The 19,923-nt window shown below is 51.8% G+C and overlaps 1 protein-coding gene across 3 annotated transcripts in view; it reads left to right on the top strand.

Moving 5' to 3' along the window:
• Nucleotides 1–19,923, top strand: part of RHBDL3 (rhomboid like 3) — a 98,700-nt gene that overhangs the window by 34,077 nt on the left and 44,700 nt on the right. The window contains exons 2-3 of one of the 3 annotated variants that reach the window (XM_068264071.1): nt 4,638–4,661; nt 16,675–16,836. In XM_068264071.1, the coding sequence (XP_068120172.1) occupies nt 4,638–4,661; nt 16,675–16,836 (186 nt within the window). The remainder of the gene's footprint in view (nt 1–4,637; nt 4,662–16,674; nt 16,837–19,923) is intronic. The other 2 variants (XM_068264073.1, XM_068264072.1) reach the window with 2 other exon arrangements.

Here is a 19,923-nt window from a genome sequence, read left to right as displayed (position 1 = left end):
TGTCAGTTAAAAATAACATGAAAGGTTGGCAACACTGATCAGTGTAGAGGGACAGTGTGATGTACGGTGCAACGATCAGTGTAGAGGGACAGTGTGGGGATCAGTGTAGAGGGACAGTGTGATGTACGGTGCAAGGATCAGTGTAGAGGGACAGTGTGGGGTATCAGTGCAGGCATCAGTGTAGAGGGACAGTATGGAGTACAGTGAAAGGATCAGTGTGGGGTAGCGTGCAGGCGTCAGTGTGGGGTACAGTGCAGGGATCAGTGTATAGGGACAGTGTGGGGTACAGTGCAGGGATCAGTGTAGAGGGACAGTGTGGGGTATGATGCAGGGATCAGTGTAGAGGGACAGTGTGGGGTATGATGCAGGGATCAGTGTAGAGGGACAGTGTGGGGTACGGTGCAGGGATCAGTGTAGAGGGACAGTGTGGGGTACGGTGCAGGGATCAGTGTAGAGGGACAGTGTGGGGTACAGTGCAGGGATTAGCGTAGAGGGACAGTATGGAGTACAGTGAAAGGATCAGTGTGGGGTAGCGTGCAGGCGTCAGTGTGGGGTACAGTGTAGGGTATGGTGCAAGGATGAGTGTAGAGGGACAGTGTGGGGTACCGGTGCAGGGATCAGAGTAGAAGGATAGTGTGGGTTACAGTGCAAGGATCTGTGTAGAGCAGTGATCTGCAAACTTAGCTCTTCAGCTGTTAAGGAACTACAAGTCCCACAATGCATTACAGGAATCTGACAGCCTCAGTCATGATTCATAAAGGCAAATGCATTGTGGGACTTGTAGTTTTTTAACAGCTGGAGAGCCAAGTTTGCAGATCACTACTCTACTCTGATCCCTGCACCGGTACCCCACACTGTCCCTCTACACTCATCCTTGCACCATACCCTACACTGTACCCAACACTAGAGGGATAGTGTGCGGTACAGTGCAGGGATCAGTGTAGAGGGACAGTGTGGGGTACGGTGCAGGGATCAGTGTAGAGGGACAGTGTGGGGTATGATGCAGGGATCAGTGTAGAGGGACAGTGTGGGGTATGATGCAGGGATCAGTGTAGAGGGACAGTGTGGGGTTGGATGTAGGGATCAATGTAGAGGGACAGTGTGGGGTACAGTGCAGGGATCAGTGTATAGGAACAGTGTGGGGTACAGTGCAGGGATCAGTGTAGAGGGACAGTGTGGGGTACAGTGCAGGGATCAGTGTAGAGGGACAGTGTGGGGTACAGTGCAGGGATCAGTGTAGAGGGACAGTGTGGGGTACAGTGTAGGGATCAGTGTAGAGGGACAGTGTGGGGTACAGTGCAGGGATCAGTGTAGAGGGACAGTGTGGGGTACGGTGCAGGGATCAATGTAGAGGAACAGAGTGGGGTACAGTGCAGGGATCAGTGTAGAGGGACAGTGTGGGGTATCAGTGCAGGCATCAGTGTAGAGGGTTAGTGTGCGGTACAGTGCAGGGATCAGTGTAGAGGGACAGTGTGGGGTACAGTGCAGGGATCAGTGTAGAGGGACAGTGTGGGGTACAGTGCAGAGATCAGTGTAGAGGGACAGTGTGGGGTACAGGGATCAGTGTAGAGGGACAGTGTGGGGTACGGTGCAGGGATCAGTGTAGAGGGACAGTGTGGGGTACAGTGCAGGGATCAGTGTAGAGGGACAGTGTGGGGTAGAGTGCAGAGATCAGTGTAGAGGGACAGTGTGGGGTACAGGGATCAGTGTAGAGGGACAGTGTGGGGTACGGTGCAGGGATCAGTGTAGAGGGACAGTGTGGGGTACAGTGCAGGGATCAGTGTAGAGGGACAGTGTGGGGTAGAGTGCAGGGATCAGTGTAGAGGGACAGTGTGGGGTACAGGGATCAGTGTAGAGGGACAGTGTGGGGTACAGAGCAGGGATCAGTGTAGAGGGACAGTGTGGGGTAGAGTGCAGGGATCAGTGTAGAGGGACAGTGTGGGGTACAGGGATCAGTGTAGAGGGACAGTGTGGGGTACGGTGCAGGGATCAGTGTAGAGGGACAGTGTGGGGTACAGGGATCAGTGTAGAGGGATAGTGTGGGGTACGGTGCAGGGATCAGTGTAGAGGGACAGTGTGGGGTACAGGGATCCGTGTAGAGGGACAGTGTGGGGTACAGTGCAGGGATCAGTGTAGAGGGACAGTGTGGGATACAGTGTGGGGATCAGTGTAGAGGGACAGTGTGGGGTACAGTGCAGGGATCAGTGTAGAGGGACAGTGTGGGTACAGTGCAGGGATCAGTGTAGAGGGACAGAGTGGGGTACAGTGTAGAGGGATAGTGTGGGGTACGGTGCAGGGATCAGTGTATAGGGACAGTGTGGGGTACAGTGCAGGGATCAGTGTAGAGGGACAGTGTGGGGTACAGTGCAGGGATCAGTGTAGAGGGACAGTGTGGGGTACGGTGCGAGGATCAGTGTAGAGGGACAGTGTGGGGTACAGTGGAGGGATCAGTGTAGAGGGATAGTGTGGTGTACAGTGCAGGGATCAGTGTAGAGGGACAGTGTGGGGTTGGATGTCGGGATCAATGTAGAGGAACAGAGTGGGGTACAGTGCAGGGATCAATGTAGAGGGACAGTGTGGGGTACAGAGCAGGGATCAGTGTAGAGGGACAGTGTGGGGTACAGAGCAGGGATCAGTGTAGAAGGACAGAGTGGGGTACAGTGCAGGGATCAGTGTATAGGAACAGTGTGGGGTACAGTGCAGGGATCAGTGTAGAGGGACAGTGTGGGGTACAGTGCAGGGATCAGTGTAGAGGGACAGTGCGGGGATCAGTGTAGAGGGACAGTGTGGGGTACGGTGCAGAGATCAGTGTAGAGGGACAGAGTGGGGTACAGTGCAGGGATCAGTGTAGAGGTACAGTGTGGGGTACAGTGCAGGGATCAGTGTAGAGGGATAGTGTGGGGTACGGTGCAGGGATCAGTGTAGAGGGACAGTGTGGGGTACAGTGCAGGGATCAGTGTAGAGGGACAGTGTGGGGTACAGTGCAGGGATCAGTGTAGAGGGACAGTGTGGGGTACGGTGCAAGGATCAGTGTAGAGGGACAGTGTGGGGTACAGTGCAGGGATCAGTGTAGAGGGACAGTGTGGGGTACGGTGCAGGGATCAGTGTAGAGGGACAGTGTGGGGTACGGTGCAGGGATCAGTGTAGAGGGACAGTGTGGGGTACAGTGCAGGGATCAGTGTAGAGGGACAGTGTGGGGTACAGGGATCAGTGTAGAGGGACAGTGTGGGGTACAGGGATCAGTGTAGAGGGACAGTGTGGGGTACAGGGATCAGTGTAGAGGGACAGTGTGGGGTACAGGGATCAGTGTAGAGGGACAGTGTGGGGTACAGTGCAGGGATCAGTGTGCAGGGATCAGTGTAGAGGGACAGTGTGGGGTTGGATGTAGGGATCAATGTAGAGGGACAGTGTGGGGTACAGTGCAGGGATCAGTGTATAGGGACAGTGTGGGGATCAGTGTAGAGGGACAGTGTGGGGTACAGTGCAGGGATCAGTGTATAGGGACAGTGTGGGGATCAGTGTAGAGGGACAGTGTGGGGTACAGTGCAGGGATCAGTGTAGAGGGACAGTGTGGGGATCAGTGTAGAGGGACAGTGTGGGGTACAGTGCAGGGATCAGTGTAGAGGGACAGTGTGGGGTACGGTGCAGGGATCTGTGTAGAGGGACAGTGTGGGGTACAGTGCAGGGATCTGTGTAGAGGGACAGTGTGGGGTACAGTGCAGGGATCTGTGTAGAGGGACAGTGTGGGGTACAGTGCAGGGATCAGTGTAGAGGGACAGTGTGGGGATCAGTGTAGAGGGACAGTGTGGAGTACAGTGTAGAGGGACAGAGTGGGGTACAGTGCAGGGATCAGTGTAGAGGGACAGTGTGGGGATCAGTGTAGAGGGACAGTGTGGGGTACAGTGCAGGGATCAGTGTAGAGGGACAGTGTGGGGATCAGTGTAGAGGAACAGAGTGGGGTACAGTGCAGGGATCAGTGTAGAGGGACAGTGTGGGGTACAGTGCAGGGATCAGTGTAGAGGGACAGTGTGGGGATCAGTGTAGAGGAACAGAGTGGGGTACAGTGCAGGGATCAGTGTAGAGGGACAGAGTGGGGTACAGTGCAGGGATCAGTGTACAGGGACAGTGTGGGGATCAGTGTAGAGGGACAGTGTGGGGTACAGTGTGGGGATCAGTGTAGAGGGACAGTGTGGGGATCAGTGTAGAGGGACAGTGTGGGGTACAGTGCAGGGATCAGTGTAGAGGGACAGTGTGGGGATCAGTGTAGAGGGACAGTGTGGGGTATGGTGCAGGGATCAGTGTAGAGGGACAGAGTGGGGTACAGTGCAGGGATCAGTGTAGAGGGACAGAGTGGGGTACAGTGCAGGGATCAGTGTAGAGGGACAGAGTGGGGTACAGTGCAGGGATCAGTGTAGAGGGACAGAGTGGGGTACAGTGCAGGGATCAGTGTAGAGGGACAGTGTGGGGTACAGTGCAGGGATCAGAGTAGTCAGGCAGCGTGGGGAACAGTGAAAGATATTTTTTTATCTTACTGTGTGAAAATATTTTCAATGTGTTGGGTGAGATCTGATAAGTTTTGTTCTGCTGTTGAATTGTTGGATAATAAATGTATTTATGTTCTCTGCTTCTCCTCACAGCGCTTAAATGGTGTTGTCCAGCAGGTAAGTGGCCCTCTCACTCTTCTATCTGTATTCTCCTATGTGAAATAACATTAAAGGGTGCCAGATACTAAGCTATTAAGGGGTAAGAGCAACCCTGTGTAGTGAGGGAGGAGTGATCCTGTAGGATGACAGGTGGGATGGTTGAACCTGTAAGAGGAGAGGAGGTGAGGAGTGTGACGTGGGGGTAACCCTGTAAGGGGACAGGTGGAGGAGTGATCCTGTATAGTGTCAAGTATGAAAAGAGGTGCAGGGATCAGTGTAGAGGGACTGTGTGGGGTACGGTGCAGGGATCAGTGTAGAGGGACAGTGTGGGGTACGGTGTAGGGATCAGTGTAGAGGGACAGTGTGGGATACAGTGCAGGGATCAGTGTAGAGGGACAGTGTGGGGTACGGTGCGGGGATCAGTGTAGAGGGACAGTGTGGGGTATGGTGCAGGGATCAGTGTAGAGGGACAGTGTGGGGTACAGTGCAGGGATCAGTGTAGAGGGACAGTGTAGGGTACGGTGCAGGGATCAGTGTAGAGGGACAGTGTGGGGTATGGTGCAGGGATCAGTGTAGAGGGACAGTGTGGGGTACAGTGCAGGGATCAGTGTAGAGGGACAGTGTGGGGTACAGTGCAGGGATCAGTGTAGAGGGACAGTGTGGGATACAGTGCAGGGATCAGTGTAGAGGGACAGTGTGGGGTACGGTGCAGGGATCAGTGTAGAGGGACAGTGTGGGGTACAGTGCAGGGATCAGTGTGGAGGGACAGTGTGGGGTACAGTGCGGGGATCAGTGTAGAGGGACAGTGTGGGGTACAGTGCAGGGATCAGTGTAGAGGGACAGTGTGGGGTACAGTGCAGGGATCAGTATAGAGGGACAGTGTGGGGTATGGTGCGGGGATCAGTGTAGAGGGACAGTGTGTGGGGTATGGTGCAGGGATCAGTGTAGAGGGACAGTGTGGGATACAGTGCAGGGATCAGTGTAGAGGGCCAGTGTGGGGTATGGTGCAGGGATCAGTGTAGAGGGATATTATGGGATACAGTGCGGGGATCAGTGTAGAGGGACAGTGTGTGGGGTATAGTGCAGGGATCAGTGTAGAGGGATATTATGGGATACAGTGCAGGGATCAGTGTAGAGGGACAGTGTGGGGTATGGTGCAGGGATCAGTGTAGAGGGATATTATGGGATACAGTGCAGGGATCAGTGTAGAGGGACAGTGTGTGGGGTATGGTGCAGGGATCAGTGTAGAGGGATAGTGTGGGGTACGGTGCGGGGATCAGTGTAGAGGGGCAGTGTGGGGTATGGTGCAGGGATCAGTGTGGAGGGACAGTGTGGGGTACGGTGCAGGGATCAGTGTAGAGGGACAGTGTGGGGTACAGTGCAGGGATCAGTGTAGAGGGACAGTGTGGGGTACGGTGCAGGGATCAGTGTGGAGGGACAGTGTGGGGTACGGTGCAGGGATCAGTGTAGAGGGACAGTGTGGGGTACGGTGCAGGGATCAGTGTAAAGGGATATTATGGGATACAGTGCGGGGATCAGTGTAGAGGGATATTATGGGATACAGTGCGGGGATCAGTGTAGAGGGACAGTGTGTGGGGTATGGTGCAGGGATCAGTGTAGAGGGATAGTGTGGGGTACGGTGCGGGGATCAGTGTAGAGGGGCAGTGTGGGGTATGGTGCAGGGATCAGTGTGGAGGGACAGTGTGGGGTACGGTGCAGGGATCAGTGTGGAGGGACAGTGTGGGGTACGGTGCAGGGATCAGTGTAGAGGGACAGTGTGGGGTACAGTGCAGGGATCAGTGTAGAGGGACAGTGTGGGGTACAGTGCAGGGATCAGTGTGGAGGGACAGTGTGGGGTACGGTGCAGGGATCAGTGTAGAGGGACAGTGTGGGGTACGGTGCAGGGATCAGTGTAGAGTAACAGTGTGGGGTACGGTGCAGGGATCAGTGTAGAGGGACAGTGTGGGGTATGGTGCAGGGATCAGTGTAGAGGGATAGTGTGGGGTACGGTGCGGGGATCAGTGTAGAGGGATAGTGTGGGGTATGGTGCAGGGATCAGTGTGGAGGGACAGTGTGGGGTACGGTGCAGGGATCAGTGTGCAGGGACAGTGTGGGGTACGGTGCAGGGATCAGTGTAGAGGGACAGTGTGGGGTACGGTGCAGGGATCAGTGTAGAGGGACAGTGTGGGGTACGGTGCAGGGATCAGTGTAAAGGGATATTATGGGATACAGTGCGGGGATCAGTGTAAAGGGACAGTGTGACTAATGATGCCAATAACACCAGACACAATGCTGAGTAATGATTCCAGTAAAATCAGACACAATTCTGAGTAATGATGCCAGAAGCGAAAGACACAATGCTGAGTGATGTTGCCAATAACATTACACACAATGCTGAGTAATAATGCCACAACCACCAGACACAAGGCATGGTGTGATGGAGGAGTGTGGTGGGGTGCAATGCAGTGTGGGCATGGTGTGATGGAGGAGTGTGGTGGGGTGCAATGCACTGAGTGCATGGTGTGATGGAGGAGTGTGGTGGGGTGCAATACAGTGAGGGCATGGTGTGAGGGTGGAGTGTGGTGGGGTGCAATGTAGTGTGGGCATGGTGTGATGGAGGAGTGTGGTGACGTGCAATGCAGTGAGTGCATGGTGTGATGGAGGAGTGTGGTGGGGTGCAATGCAGTGAGTGCATGGTGTGATGGTGGAGTGTGGTGTTGTGCAATGCAGTGAGTTCATGGTGTGATGGAGGAGTGTGGTGAGGTGCAATGCAGTGTGGGTATGGTGTAATGGAGGAGTGTGGTGGGGTGCAATGCAGTGAGTGCATGGTGTGATGGAGGAGTGTGGTGAGGTGCAATGCAGTGTGGGCATGGTGTGATGGAGGAGTGTGGTGGGGTGCAATGCAGTGTGGGCATGGTGTGATGGAGGAGTGTGGTGGGGTGCAATTCAGTGAGTACATGGTGTGGTAGGGTGCAATGCAGTGAGTGCATGGTGTGATGGTGGAGTGTGGTGGGGTGCAATGCAGTGAGTGCATGGTGTGATGGAGGAGTGTGGTGAGGTGCAATGCAGTGAGTGCATGGTGTGATGGAGGAGTGTGGTGGGGTGCAATGCAGTGAGTACATGGTGTGATGGAGGAGTTTGGTGGGGTGCAATGCAGTGTGGTAATGGTGTGATGGAGGAATGTGGTGGGGTGCAATGCAGTGTGGGCATGGTGTGATGGTGGAGTGTGGTGGGGTGCAATACAGTGAGAGCATGGTATGATGGAGGAGTGTGGTGGGGTGCAATGCAGTGAGTGCATGGTGTGATGGAGGAGTGTGGTGAGGTGCAGTGTGGGCATGGTGTGATGGAGGAGTGTGGTGGGGTGCAATGCAGTGTGGGCATGGTGTGATGGAGGAGTGTGGTGAGGTGCAGTGTGGGCATGGTGTGATGGAGGAGTGTGGTGAGGTGCAATGCAGTGAGTGCATGGTGTGATGGAGGAGTGTGGTGGGGTGCAATGCAGTGAGTGCATGGTGTGATGGAGGAGTGTGGTGAGGTGCAGTGTGGGCATGGTGTGATGGAGGAGTGTGGTGGGGTGCAATGCAGTGTGGGCATGGTGTGATGGAGGAGTGTGGTGAGGTGCAATGCAGTGAGTGCATGGTGTGATGGAGGAGTGTGGTGGGGTGCAATGCAGTGTGGGCATGGTGTGATGCAAGAGTGTGGTGAGGTGCAATGCAGTGAGTGCATGGTGTGATGGAGGAGTGTGGTGGGGTGCAATGCAGTGAGTGCATGGTGTGATGGAGGAGTGTGGTGGGGTGCATTGCAGGGTGGGCATGGTGTAATGGAAGAGTGTGGTGAGGTGCAATGCAGTGTGGGCATGGTGTGAGGGAGGAGTGGGGTGCAATGCAGTGTGCGCATGGTGTGACGATGGAGTGTGGTGAGGTGCAATGCAGTGAGTGCATGGCATGACGGGGCATTGTTGTAGGTTGCAGTGCAGTGTGGGCGTACTATGATGGAGGAGTGTGGTGGGGTGCAATGCATTGTGGGCATGATGGAGTGTGGTGAGGTGCAATGCAGTGTGGGCATGGTGTGATGGTGGAGTGGGGTGCAATGCAGTGTGCGCATGGTGTGACGATGGAGTGTAGTGAGGTGCAATGCAGTGTGGGCATGGCATGACGGGGCAGTGTTGTAGGGTGCAGTGCAGTGTGGGCGAACTATGATGGAGGAGTGTGGTGGGGTGCAATGCATTGTGGGCATGATGGAGTGTGGTGAGGTGCAATGCAGTGTGGGCATGGTGTGACGATGGAGTGTGGTGGGGTGCAATGCGGTGTGGGCATGGTGTGAGGGAGGAGTGGGGTGCAATGCAGTGTGCGCATGGTGTGACGATGGAGTGTAGTGAGGTGCAATGCAGTGTGGGCATGGCATGACGGGGCAGTGTTGTAGGGTGCAGTGCAGTGTGGGCGAACTATGATGGAGGAGTGTGGTGGGGTGCAATGCATTGTGGGCATGATGGAATGTGGTGAGGTGCAATGCAGTGTGGGCATGGTGTGACGATGGAGTGTAGTGAGGTGCACTGCAGTGTGGGCATGGCATGACGGGGCAGTGTTGTAGGGTGCAGTGTGGGCGTACTATGATGGAGGAGTGTGGTGGGATGCAATGCATTGTGGGCATGATGGAGTGTGGTGGGGTGCAATGAAGTGTGGGCGTAGTGTGATGGAGGAGTGTGGTGGGGTGCAGTTCAGTGTGGGCATGATGAGAGGGTGAAGTATAGTTTGGATATGATGGTGGAGCGCTTCCTGCAGGCTCTGGTATGTTGCTCATGTGGTTCCTATTCATCCTCATTCATCAGCTATACTTTCTACTCCTACCCTGGAGTCTTGCGTTGTGTTCTTGGCACCGGTAGTGTCCCTCACTCAGTATATAACCCCCCTCCCCCATCTTTCCCCTATGGCTGGGGCATGGGGGAAGTATTTTGTGGCTGCACAATCTCTGGAATGACAAATATTTCTTCAGTATCTTTTCTCAGGGTCTCTTTCTCAGATGCACTTAGTTTGTGAATGAACCACCATGTCACTCGCAGTCAGGGTTCCCATCCCCCAGTCGCAGAAGCTATAAATTCTGTATACAGTGTTGAGGGTGATGAGGAAAGTAGTACCATGACCCCTCAGTTAAGGAAGGGGAGGAGGGATGGGGGGGGCAGATGCATAGCAGAGGACGAGGATGAGCAGCCAGTGTGAAGTCATCTTCTCTCGAGTGATTTCATCCACTGTGCTCGGCACAGACGCCACACACACCTGTCTGCACCACATACCTGTGTATGTGTGTCCTGGTCTGCAGAGCTAGCACTCAGTTGCTGAAGGTAATGCAAGGCCAGGGTTAGCACTGCAGTACAATGGGAGGAGATGGGGGGGTAGGCTGCAGTCTGATGTATGGAGGCACGATTACCATATCTTGTCTGATCCCAGGACATCTGTCAAGTAATAAATCCAGGACCCCCCACAGTAAGAATTCATTATCCCTTTATATATGTCCTATGGACTTGTATGACCTGCTCCTCCGTTGTGCGGCAGATGGAATAACAAAACTGTAATCTACTATCACAGCACTCATTAATCCCAACTCCCTCACTTCATCTCAATTCTGCTGTACAGCAGCTCTCACCTCCAGAACTAGATCCAGTGACAGAACCCAGGACTGTTCCTCCAGAACTGGATCCAGTGACAGAACCCAGGACTGTTCCTCCAGAACTGGACCCAGTGACAGAACCCAGGACTGTTCCTCCAGAACTGGACCCAGTGACAGAACCCAGGACTGTTCCTCCAGAACTGGATCCAGTGACAGAACCCAGGACTGTTTCTCCAGAACTGGACCCAGTGACGGAACCCAGGACTGTTCCTCCAGAACTGGACCCAGTGACAGAACCCAGGACTGTTCCTTCAGAACTTCACCAGAACTGGATCCAGTGTCAGAAGACAGGACTGTTCCTCTAGAAGTAGATCCAGTGACAGAACCCAGGACTGTTCCTCCAGAACTGGATCCAGTGACAGAACCCAGGACTGTTCCTCCAGAACTGGATCCAGTGACAGAACCCAAGACTGTTCCTCCAGAACTCCACCAGAACTGGATCCAGTGACAAAACCCAGGACTGTTCCTCCAGAACTGGACCCAGTGACAGAACCCAGGACTGTTCCTCCAGAACTGGATCCAGTGACAGAACCCAGAATTGTTCCTCCAGAACTGGGTCCAGTGACAGAACCCAGGACTGTTCCTCCAGAATTGGATCCAGTGACAGAACCCAGGACTGTTCCTCCAGAACTGGACCCAGTGACAGAACCCAAGACTGTTCCTCCAGAACTGGACCCAGTGACAGAACCCAGGACTGTTTCTACAGAACTAGATCCAGTGACAGAACCCAGGACTGTTCCTCCAGAACTGGATCCAGTGACAGAACCCAGGACTGTTCCTCCAGAACTGGACCCAGTGACAGAACCCAGGACTGTTCCTCCAGAACTGGACCCAGTGACAGAACCCAGGACTGTTCCTCCAGAACTCCACCAGAACTGGACCCAGTGACAGAAGACAGGACTGTTCCTCTAGAAGTAGATCCAGTGACAAAACCCAGGACTGTTCCTCCAGAACTGGATCCAGTGACAGAACCCAGGACTGTTCCTCCAGAACTGGATCCAGTGACAGAACCCAGGACTGTTCCTCTAGAACTGGATCCAGTGACAGAACCCAGGACTGTTCCTCCAGAACTCCACCAGAACTGGATCCAGTGACAGAACCCAGAACTGTTCCTCCAGAACTGGATCCAGTGACAGAACCCAGAACTGTTCCTCCAGAACTAGATCCAGTGACAGAACCCAGGACTGTTCCTCCAGAACTGGGTCCAGTGACAGAACCCAGGACTGTTCCTCCAGAACTGGATCCAGTGACAGAACCCAGAACTGTTCCTCCACAACTGGACCCAGTGACAGAACCCAGGACTGTTCCTCCAGAATTGGATCAAGTGACAGAACCCATGACTGTTCCTCCAGAACTGGACCCAGTGACAGAACCCAGGACTGTTCCTCCAGAATTGGATCAAGTGACAGAACCCATGACTGTTCCTCCAGAACTCCACCAGAACTGGATCCCGTGACAAAAGACAGGACTGTTCCTCTAGAAGTAGATCCAGTGAAAGAACCCAGGACTGTTCCTTGAGAATTAGACGCACATGCTGACATATATGAATACAAACTCACACACACACACACACACACCACACACGTTGTGTATGTAAGTGTGTATAGACATATATACTGTATATTAGTTTTTTTTTTACAAATCTGACCAATAACTCTATTATTTCACTAATAAACATGTGAAAACTTTATGTCTGACATCGGGATTATATAACTGCTTACTCTGTAAATGTAGTGCGTTTCCATGGTATCCCTTTCTGCTGACGGGATTTTATTCTAGACCTCTATGAATGGTTGCAAGTGAATTTTGCTAAATCAGTCTTAAGACTGGACCTGAATCTGGAGGTGTGTCAGGGCGCAGGGGCGTAGCAAAAGTCATAGAAGCTGCTATGGGGCCCTGGAGCATAGGGGGCCCAGGTGGTACTTAATATATTCACCATTAACTTTCTTGCATAAGAATGTAAATTGTCCAATTAACTCATATCCATAGGGTTGGGGCAGGTCATATTACTTAAGAGTGCCTTTATCTGAGGGCCCCATGAAAGCTTTGCTATGGGGCCCCGTGATCTCTACTGACGCCACTGCAGGGGTGTGTCCTTTGCTGAAATAGTTTTGCTATTGAAGGCGTCTCTCTTTTCAGTCACCAATAAGCTAGGAAGCAGGGCAGTTTCTAGACTAAATTGCACCCAAGGTGAGGGTGTAAAAATTGTGCCCCCTCATGGACTCATGAATGTTATTTGCAATGCGGTATTTAGCCCCTCAGTATAGGTAGCCAGGTATAGGTGCCCCCAGTATAGGTAGCCAGGCATAGGTGCCGCCAGTATAGGTAGCCAGGCATAGGTGCCCCCAGTATAGGTAGCCAAACATAGGTGCCCCCAGTATAGGTAGCCAGGCATAGGTGCCCCCAGTATAGGTAGCCAGGTATAGGTGTCCCCAGTATAGGAAGTCAGGCATCATAGGTGCACCCAGTATAGGTAGCCAGGTATAGGTGCCCCCAGTATAGGTAGCCAGGTATAGGTGCCTCCAGTATACATAGCCAGGCATAGGTGCTCCCAGTATAGGAAGTCAGGCATCATAGGTGCCCCAAGTATAGGTAGCCAGGCATAGGGGCCCCCAGTATAGGTAGCCAGGTATAGGTGCCCCCAGTATAGGTAGCCAGGCATAGGTGCCCCCAGTATAGGTAGCCAGGCATAGGTGCCCCCAGTATAGGTAGCCAGGTATAGGTACCCCCAGTATAGGTATCGAGGCATAGGTGACCCCAGTATAGGTTAGCCAGGCACAGGTGCTCCCAGAATAGGGTAGCCAGGCATAGGTGCCCCAGTATAGGGTAGCCAGGTATAGGTGCCCCCAGTATAGGGTAGCCAAGCATAGGTGCCCCCAGTATAGGGTAGCCAAGCATAGGTGCCCCCAGTATAGGGTAGCCAGGCATAGGAGCACCGAGTATAGGGTAGCCAGGCATAGGTGCACCGAGTATAGGGTAGCCAGGCATAGGTGCACCGAGTATAGGGTAGCCAGGCATAGGTGCCCCCAGTATAGGGTAGCCAGGCATAGATGCCCCCAGTACAGGGTAGCCAGGCACAGGTGCCCTCAGGATAGGTAGCCAGGCACAGGTGCCCCCAGGATAGGTAACCAGGCATAGGTGCACCCAGTGTAGGTAGCCAAGCATAGGAGGGGGTGGGACGACTTCTCCATCCCTGTCCCCAGGGCCCCCCTCCCTGTTCCCCCTTCCACTGCAGAGTAAGTGCAGCAGGAAGCCTGTAGAAACAACTCACCTCATTCCAGGCTCCAAGTGAAGTTTACTTGCCGCTGGACTCCACTGTCTGCAACGCCGCTAACTCTCACTACTTCCTGATTAGCAGGAAGTAGGGAGAGTAATAATCATTTCAGACAGAGGAGCCCAGCGGCCAGTGAATTTCGCTTGAAGCCCGGAAGGCGGTGAGCTGTTTCTACGGGCTTCCCGCTGTGCTTACACTGCACTGGAGGGAGGAGCATGGAGGGGAGCCCCAGGGAGAGGGAGGAAGGGAGAAGTTGGGCCCCCTTCCCTGTCGCTGAGTCCCAGTGTGGTCGTGGCTCCCCCCTCCATCACTGCACCCTGGGCAGACACCTGCCTCCCCTGCCCCTAGAAACAGGGCTGCTGGGAAGTATGCATACATCAATGCTTATTAACTGCATCTATATTTAAATTTAAGCTCTGTCCCAGTCAGTTTTAAATTCAAAAATGTGATAGAACCTTTTAAGCTGTTTGTATTGCTGGCTGCATACCCATTGCTTACGATTTCTCTTACTTCCTTTCCCTGAGACCGCTGTGCAACTTTGTGGCGTTAATATAAAAACTTAAATTCACAGGGATAGGAAGTAGAAGACAGCAATACAAGCTAGTGGGGAATTTAAACTTTAACCCCACCCTACAATCTAGGTTTTACTTCTTGCTGTCTCTGTCGCTCTAACCCTGGCTCTCTTAGGTTTCCCTGGAACCCCAGGGTTCTTTGAGGACTTTCCAGGTGTTCCCTGGCAATTTTCCCTCCCGTGACTGTGGCAGGCTGAGAAAGTTTCAAATGTACATCTACATCTCTGTGTCTCCTTCAAATGCAAATTTATACTCACCCCAAATGGTGGTGGTGGTGTGGGAGTATAATAGAGCATACTATAATAGGGGGTACTGTAAAAAGAAGGACTACATTTAGGTCCGAATAATAAAAAAAAACACACTAAAGCGCTAGGATAGGGAAACAGTACAATAAGGGACACTATAATAGGGGACAGAGTAACCAAGCAGCTCGGGGTGACCCAAACCACTAGGAATGTATAGGGGGATAAAAGAGACTAAAAAGCAAAGCTTGGAGTGATTTGCCTTCTTAAAACAGAAGAAAATTTGCAAGAATTCAGCTATAGGTGAACATTTGTGGTTACCCACAATATAATATGGTCAGTGTAATAAAGAGTACTGTTATAGAACACTATAATTGTAACAGCTCTAATGAGAAACAGTAATGTGAATGACTATGATATGGAGCACTGTAAGGAAGAAACATGGACTGAGGACCACTTCTTAAGACCATTACTCCTACAAATAAATCCCCACTCCCCTCGTTAATGTCGGGGTTCCTTGAGATCCAAACATTATTTGAAGGGTTCCTCCAGCGATAAAGGAATGAGAAAGGCTGCTCTAACCTGTTGCTACACTAACGTGGAGGTAGCTGGTTGGATAGAATTAAGAGAGCAGTCTACTATACAGCATGATACAAAGCCATAGTCTGTCCACAGCTGATATCCTAAGGCTGAATGCATAGCCTGGAGGAGACAGTGATTCACTTCTGGGTGGATGTCTCCTCAGCAGTTCAGCGACTGAGGAATTGTGAGACTGATATAGAGGAATTGGTGGGATAGCTGCAGTGTTGGTAATGCCCAGATTAATGACAAGGCGGAGAAGTGATTGTAAACAGAGCATTGTGTGTATTGTACAGCACCTGCCGCCTCTCTCTTCACAAACCCCATCTCACCCAACAAAAGCCCTTTGTGTCCAGATTAAAGACTTTCCCCCCGTCTCTCCTCCTATAAGAGGATTAGGGGTCATACTGCGGGCTCACAGCACCCACCACCATCTGGGACCCTCTCGTCTGAGCTCTTCACCCGGCTGGCCCAGCTGGAAGTCTGCAGAGCAACAAGCATTTCTTTGTGAGAACAGTGTATAGAGCGTGAGCTCTACTGCTTCTTTTGCTCTCTCACAGCCATCTCTGGGGCTTATTTCATACAGTGCTGCAGCCCATAGCAACCAGTGCTCCATCCTCTTCTCACCTCTATACAGCTGCAGATGTAACTTTTCTGCTGAGGTATGGCTAACGTCTTCCTGGTGATCCGCAAAATATTAAATTCCATATTGTTCCCTTTGCACCTTCAATGTTACCCCAAAGGGCAGGTGACTTTTTTCTTCTCTGTTACCTCAGAGGCCAGGTGTCTCCTTTCCATGTCCTATCTAGAGGCCAGGTGTCTGTCCCACTTCCAAATCCATTGTTGCCCTATGGGACAAGTTCATACTCTGTCCCTCTTGCATCTGTGGTGGAACCCTAGAGACCCAGTGTCCCTCATCCATCTGTTGTTACCCAAGAGATCAAAACTGTCCCTCTTCCACCTTTAGTGCTATCCCAGAGACCTTAACCCATCAAGGTATCTTTCATCCATCTCTGTTACCCAAGAGGCCAAGTTGACCCTCTTCCATCTTTGGTGCCACCCCAGGGCCCAAGTGTCCTTCATCCATGGTGCAATAGTACGCACCCTGTGCAAGGGTAATTCGCAGATTCGGCAATCGCCGAACCCTGAATTACCAGTATTTTTCCCTCTGAGTTGCTACGACTCGGTGAGGGAACAGTATTCAACACTGGCAGGGATTTGAGCAGCCAGCTCACTGGCAGTGCAGTAATACGTACGCCCATGGTGTCCTTCATCCATGGTGTCCTTCATCAATCTCTGCTCTTACCCAAGAGGCCAAGCTGTCACTCTTCTACCTCTGGTGCTACCCCAGAGGGCAGATATACTCTTTCCTTCTTTGGTGATAGCCAAGACGGTAGATCCCCTCTTCCATTTCTGGTGTTATGCCAGAGGCCAAAAGTCCCTCTTCCACTTCTGGTGTTACGCCAGAGGCCAAAAGTCCCTCTTCCACTTCTGGTGTTATCCTGAAGGACAGGTATCCCTCGTCTATTTCTGGTGTTATCCCAGAGGACAGGTAGCATTTAGTCTTTGGTTTTATTCCAGAGGGCGGATGTCCTTCGCATGTTCCTCTTCCATAAAAAGGTACTTATTAACCCCTAGCATGTCATGCATATTTCATTCACAGTAATGGGAGTGATTAAACCGTGTGCTTTATTTGCCCTCAGCTGGATGCAGGTGACAGTAGTGGTTACATCAGCATGGAACAGTTCTGGTCTCTTCTTCGTATACATGGATCGGACCTGGAGCCTCACAAGCTGGATGTCCTGCTGGCCCTGGCAAACAGCAATGCAGATGGCAGAGTGCGCTGTCAGGATGTGGTTAATCTAGTGAGTGGGAAGTATTCCTTCTACCTGTACTGGGAGGGATTTCCAACAATCCATTACTTTGTGTACACTCATATAGTATGGATGCCAGAGCAGCAGAACACTATCTTACAGTGTACAAGGAAGTATACTGCTTCCCCAACCTGTATATAAGTGTATAGTTCCCTGTTCACTGTAAGATAGCATCCTGTTTAAAGTGTACCTGGGACGGGGAAGGAGAGAAAAATGATACATACCTTGGGCTTCCTCCAGCCCCCTCCAAGCTGAATGATCCCCTGTCGTCGTCTTCCTCCGCCGCCTGGATAGTCTGGAATTGGAGCCCGAAAATCAGTCGGCACAGGTGCAGTCTGACCGCACGGTCTCCATTGTGCTCCTGTTGCCAGGATCGTTCTGCGCGCCTGCACAGTAGTCCTGGGGAACGCTCCTGGCGAGGGGGGCCCACTCATGGCTGGGCATGGGCAGAATGCCCCAGACCGGAGGACTTATGTTGCTGAATTCCAGACGATCCAGGTGGCGGAGGAGGACAGCGAGGGAGCAATCAGCCTGGAGGGGGCTGGAGGAAGCCCCAGGTATGTATAATTATTCTCTCTCTTCCCGGCTCAGGTTCCCTTTAAGCCAGTACTCTACAGTTCCCTCTTCACTAGATGATGGCACCCTGTATGCACCAAATATAGGCCTAGGTGCCCTCATTGCCCAATAGCACACATTCCTGTCTTCAGATGTATATAGCTTTATATGCCATTACCCCTTTGTGTACTATGACACAATTAATTGCAAGTCTTCAGATCCTTCATCCTACAGAGGCAGAGGAGAGAATGGGTGAGTGGCAATGAGAGAAACAGCAGAATGGAGACAGATGGAGGGGGGGCCATAAGGGTGATATTAGATGGAGAATGGCCATCAGAGGGATATACTGTAAGAAAGAAAGAAGAAGTGATGGGGAAAACAGAGAGAAAAGGGATGGAATAGCCAGTGGTGGAGAAGGATAGGATGAGGTCTGGATGGAGGTGGAATGGGATACAGAATGAAGAGTAGGAGGAAGCAGGAAGTGAAGAAGGACAGTGGAAACCAGGTGGGCAGAAAATAAAGGATACAGAGGAAGGCGGAGACAGATAGAGAGATGGAGAAAAACTAGAAGTGAGAAAAGAGGATGAAGGGAGAGTAAGGGTGGCTATAAAATATAGGTGGACAGCAGAGAGGTAGGTATACAGGTATGGTAAGGGATGGAGATAGGTGGACGTGGATTGAGGTGGAGAGACAGAGTAGACAATATGTTAAGAGAGCAGGGGATAGAGCAAAGGGGAGGGGGAGAGAGAACTATATCCATGTAGAGGGATAGGGAGATGTGGGAAAAGGTAAGGTATGGAAACAGGTGCAAGGTAAGATGAAGATGAGTGAGATATGAGGAACAATAAAGGGTTGAGGAGGTAGAGAGGGACTAGAGGGTGATGGGCAGGGATAGAGAAAGGTAGAGAAGAATGAACAGAAGGAAAGGTGGAGAGGTAAAGGGATAAATGGACAGGTGAATGAGAGATCAGAGAAGGTGAATGATAGATGTGGGAAGGGAGGGGGGTAATGAAAGAGGAAAAGGAATGGAAAAAGGTGGGTAGAGGATGGAGAAAGGTGGATAAGAGATGGAGAAAGGCAGCTAGGGATACGGAGAGTGCGGGGGAAGGATAGAGAAAGGAGTAAAGTGATAGGAAGAGCAGGACAGGTATAGATAAAAGTGGGTGGGAGGTGGGGAGAGGGATGGAAAGAAATGGAAGGTATGGAAAAGAAACAGAGTTGGAGAGGGGTAAGTAGAAATGGAAACGTTTAGAAAGCGGAGGAAAGGGAGAGGGATGGATGGAGGGAGGTGCAGGGGGTTAGAGAGAGGTGGAAATAGAAGGAAAAGGTGTAGAGGGAGAAGGGTAGAGAGTTGTGGAGGGGAAGAGAGGTGGATGGGGTAGAAATAAGTGAACTGGGATATGGAGCCATGAAGAGGAAAAAAAAGGTGAGAAAGGAGAGCTAAAGAAAGAGGTGGAGAGGAATAGAGGGAGATATGGAGAAGGAATGGGAGAGAGGTGGGGAGGAAAATAAAGACTAATATATAGAAAAGTGGAGTGGGAATGAAGTGAATAGAGATAGAAGTAGAGATGAACAATTCTGGCTAGACAGACAAAGGATCTAAAGAGTGTTTATTTGGGTTAGGGAGACTAAGAGATGAGGGACGGAGTGGGGGTAGAGAATGCTGGAAAATGGCAGAAAGAGGGGTGAGAGACAGATAGAGGTGGAAAGTGATGGAGATGGAAAAACAGGGATAGAGTGTGATGACCGTAGAGTAGAGAGGAATAGGAAGGGAGAGGTGTAAAGTGGATGGAGAGAGTTGATGAGGTATAGGGTAAGATGGAGAGGGATAGAGAGCTGGAGAGGAATAGAGTAAGGTGGAGAGGGATAGGGTAAGGTGGAGAGGGATAGGGTAATATGGAGAGGGATAGGGTAATATGGACATGGATGGATAAGAGTTGGAGAGGGATTGGGTAAGGTGGAGACAGATGGAGAGATGTGCAGAAATCAAGAAGGGGGGAAGAGATAGAGAGGTTTGGACGATAATAGATATTGTAGGAGATGGATGTGGAGAGCTGGGGATGGGTAGGGAGAGATGCAGAGAGGTGAAAACACAAGGGGGAGAGATTGAGATGTAAAGGTGGAAAGGAATAGAGAGAGATCGATGGTTAGAGGGGCAGAGAGAAAAGGTGTAAAGGGGATGGGAAGAGTTGAAAAGGGATGAAGAATGGAGGAGATGGATGATGTGGTGAATGAGAGGGATGGGAAAAGCTACAGAGAGTTTGGGTGGCGGGCAGTTGGATGACAGAAGATGAGGGGTGGTGAGGGATAAAGAGGGATGCAGAAGGATGGGCAGGGATATGGCGATGGATAGTGTAAGACAGAGATGGGGGTATTATGAAGTGGAAGGGGTAGAGCTGGAGGGATACAGAGAGGTGGTGATGGATAGTGTATGATATAGATGAAGGGATATAGATAGCTGGAGAACGATAAGGGGAGGTGGAGGGGAATAGAGAGAATGAGAGACTAGGGCAGGGAAATAAG

Source organism: Hyperolius riggenbachi, chromosome 12 (assembly GCF_040937935.1).
Source record: "Hyperolius riggenbachi isolate aHypRig1 chromosome 12, aHypRig1.pri, whole genome shotgun sequence".
Taxonomy (NCBI): Eukaryota; Metazoa; Chordata; class Amphibia; order Anura; family Hyperoliidae; genus Hyperolius; species Hyperolius riggenbachi.
This window is presented reverse-complemented; position numbering and strand designations above follow the sequence as displayed.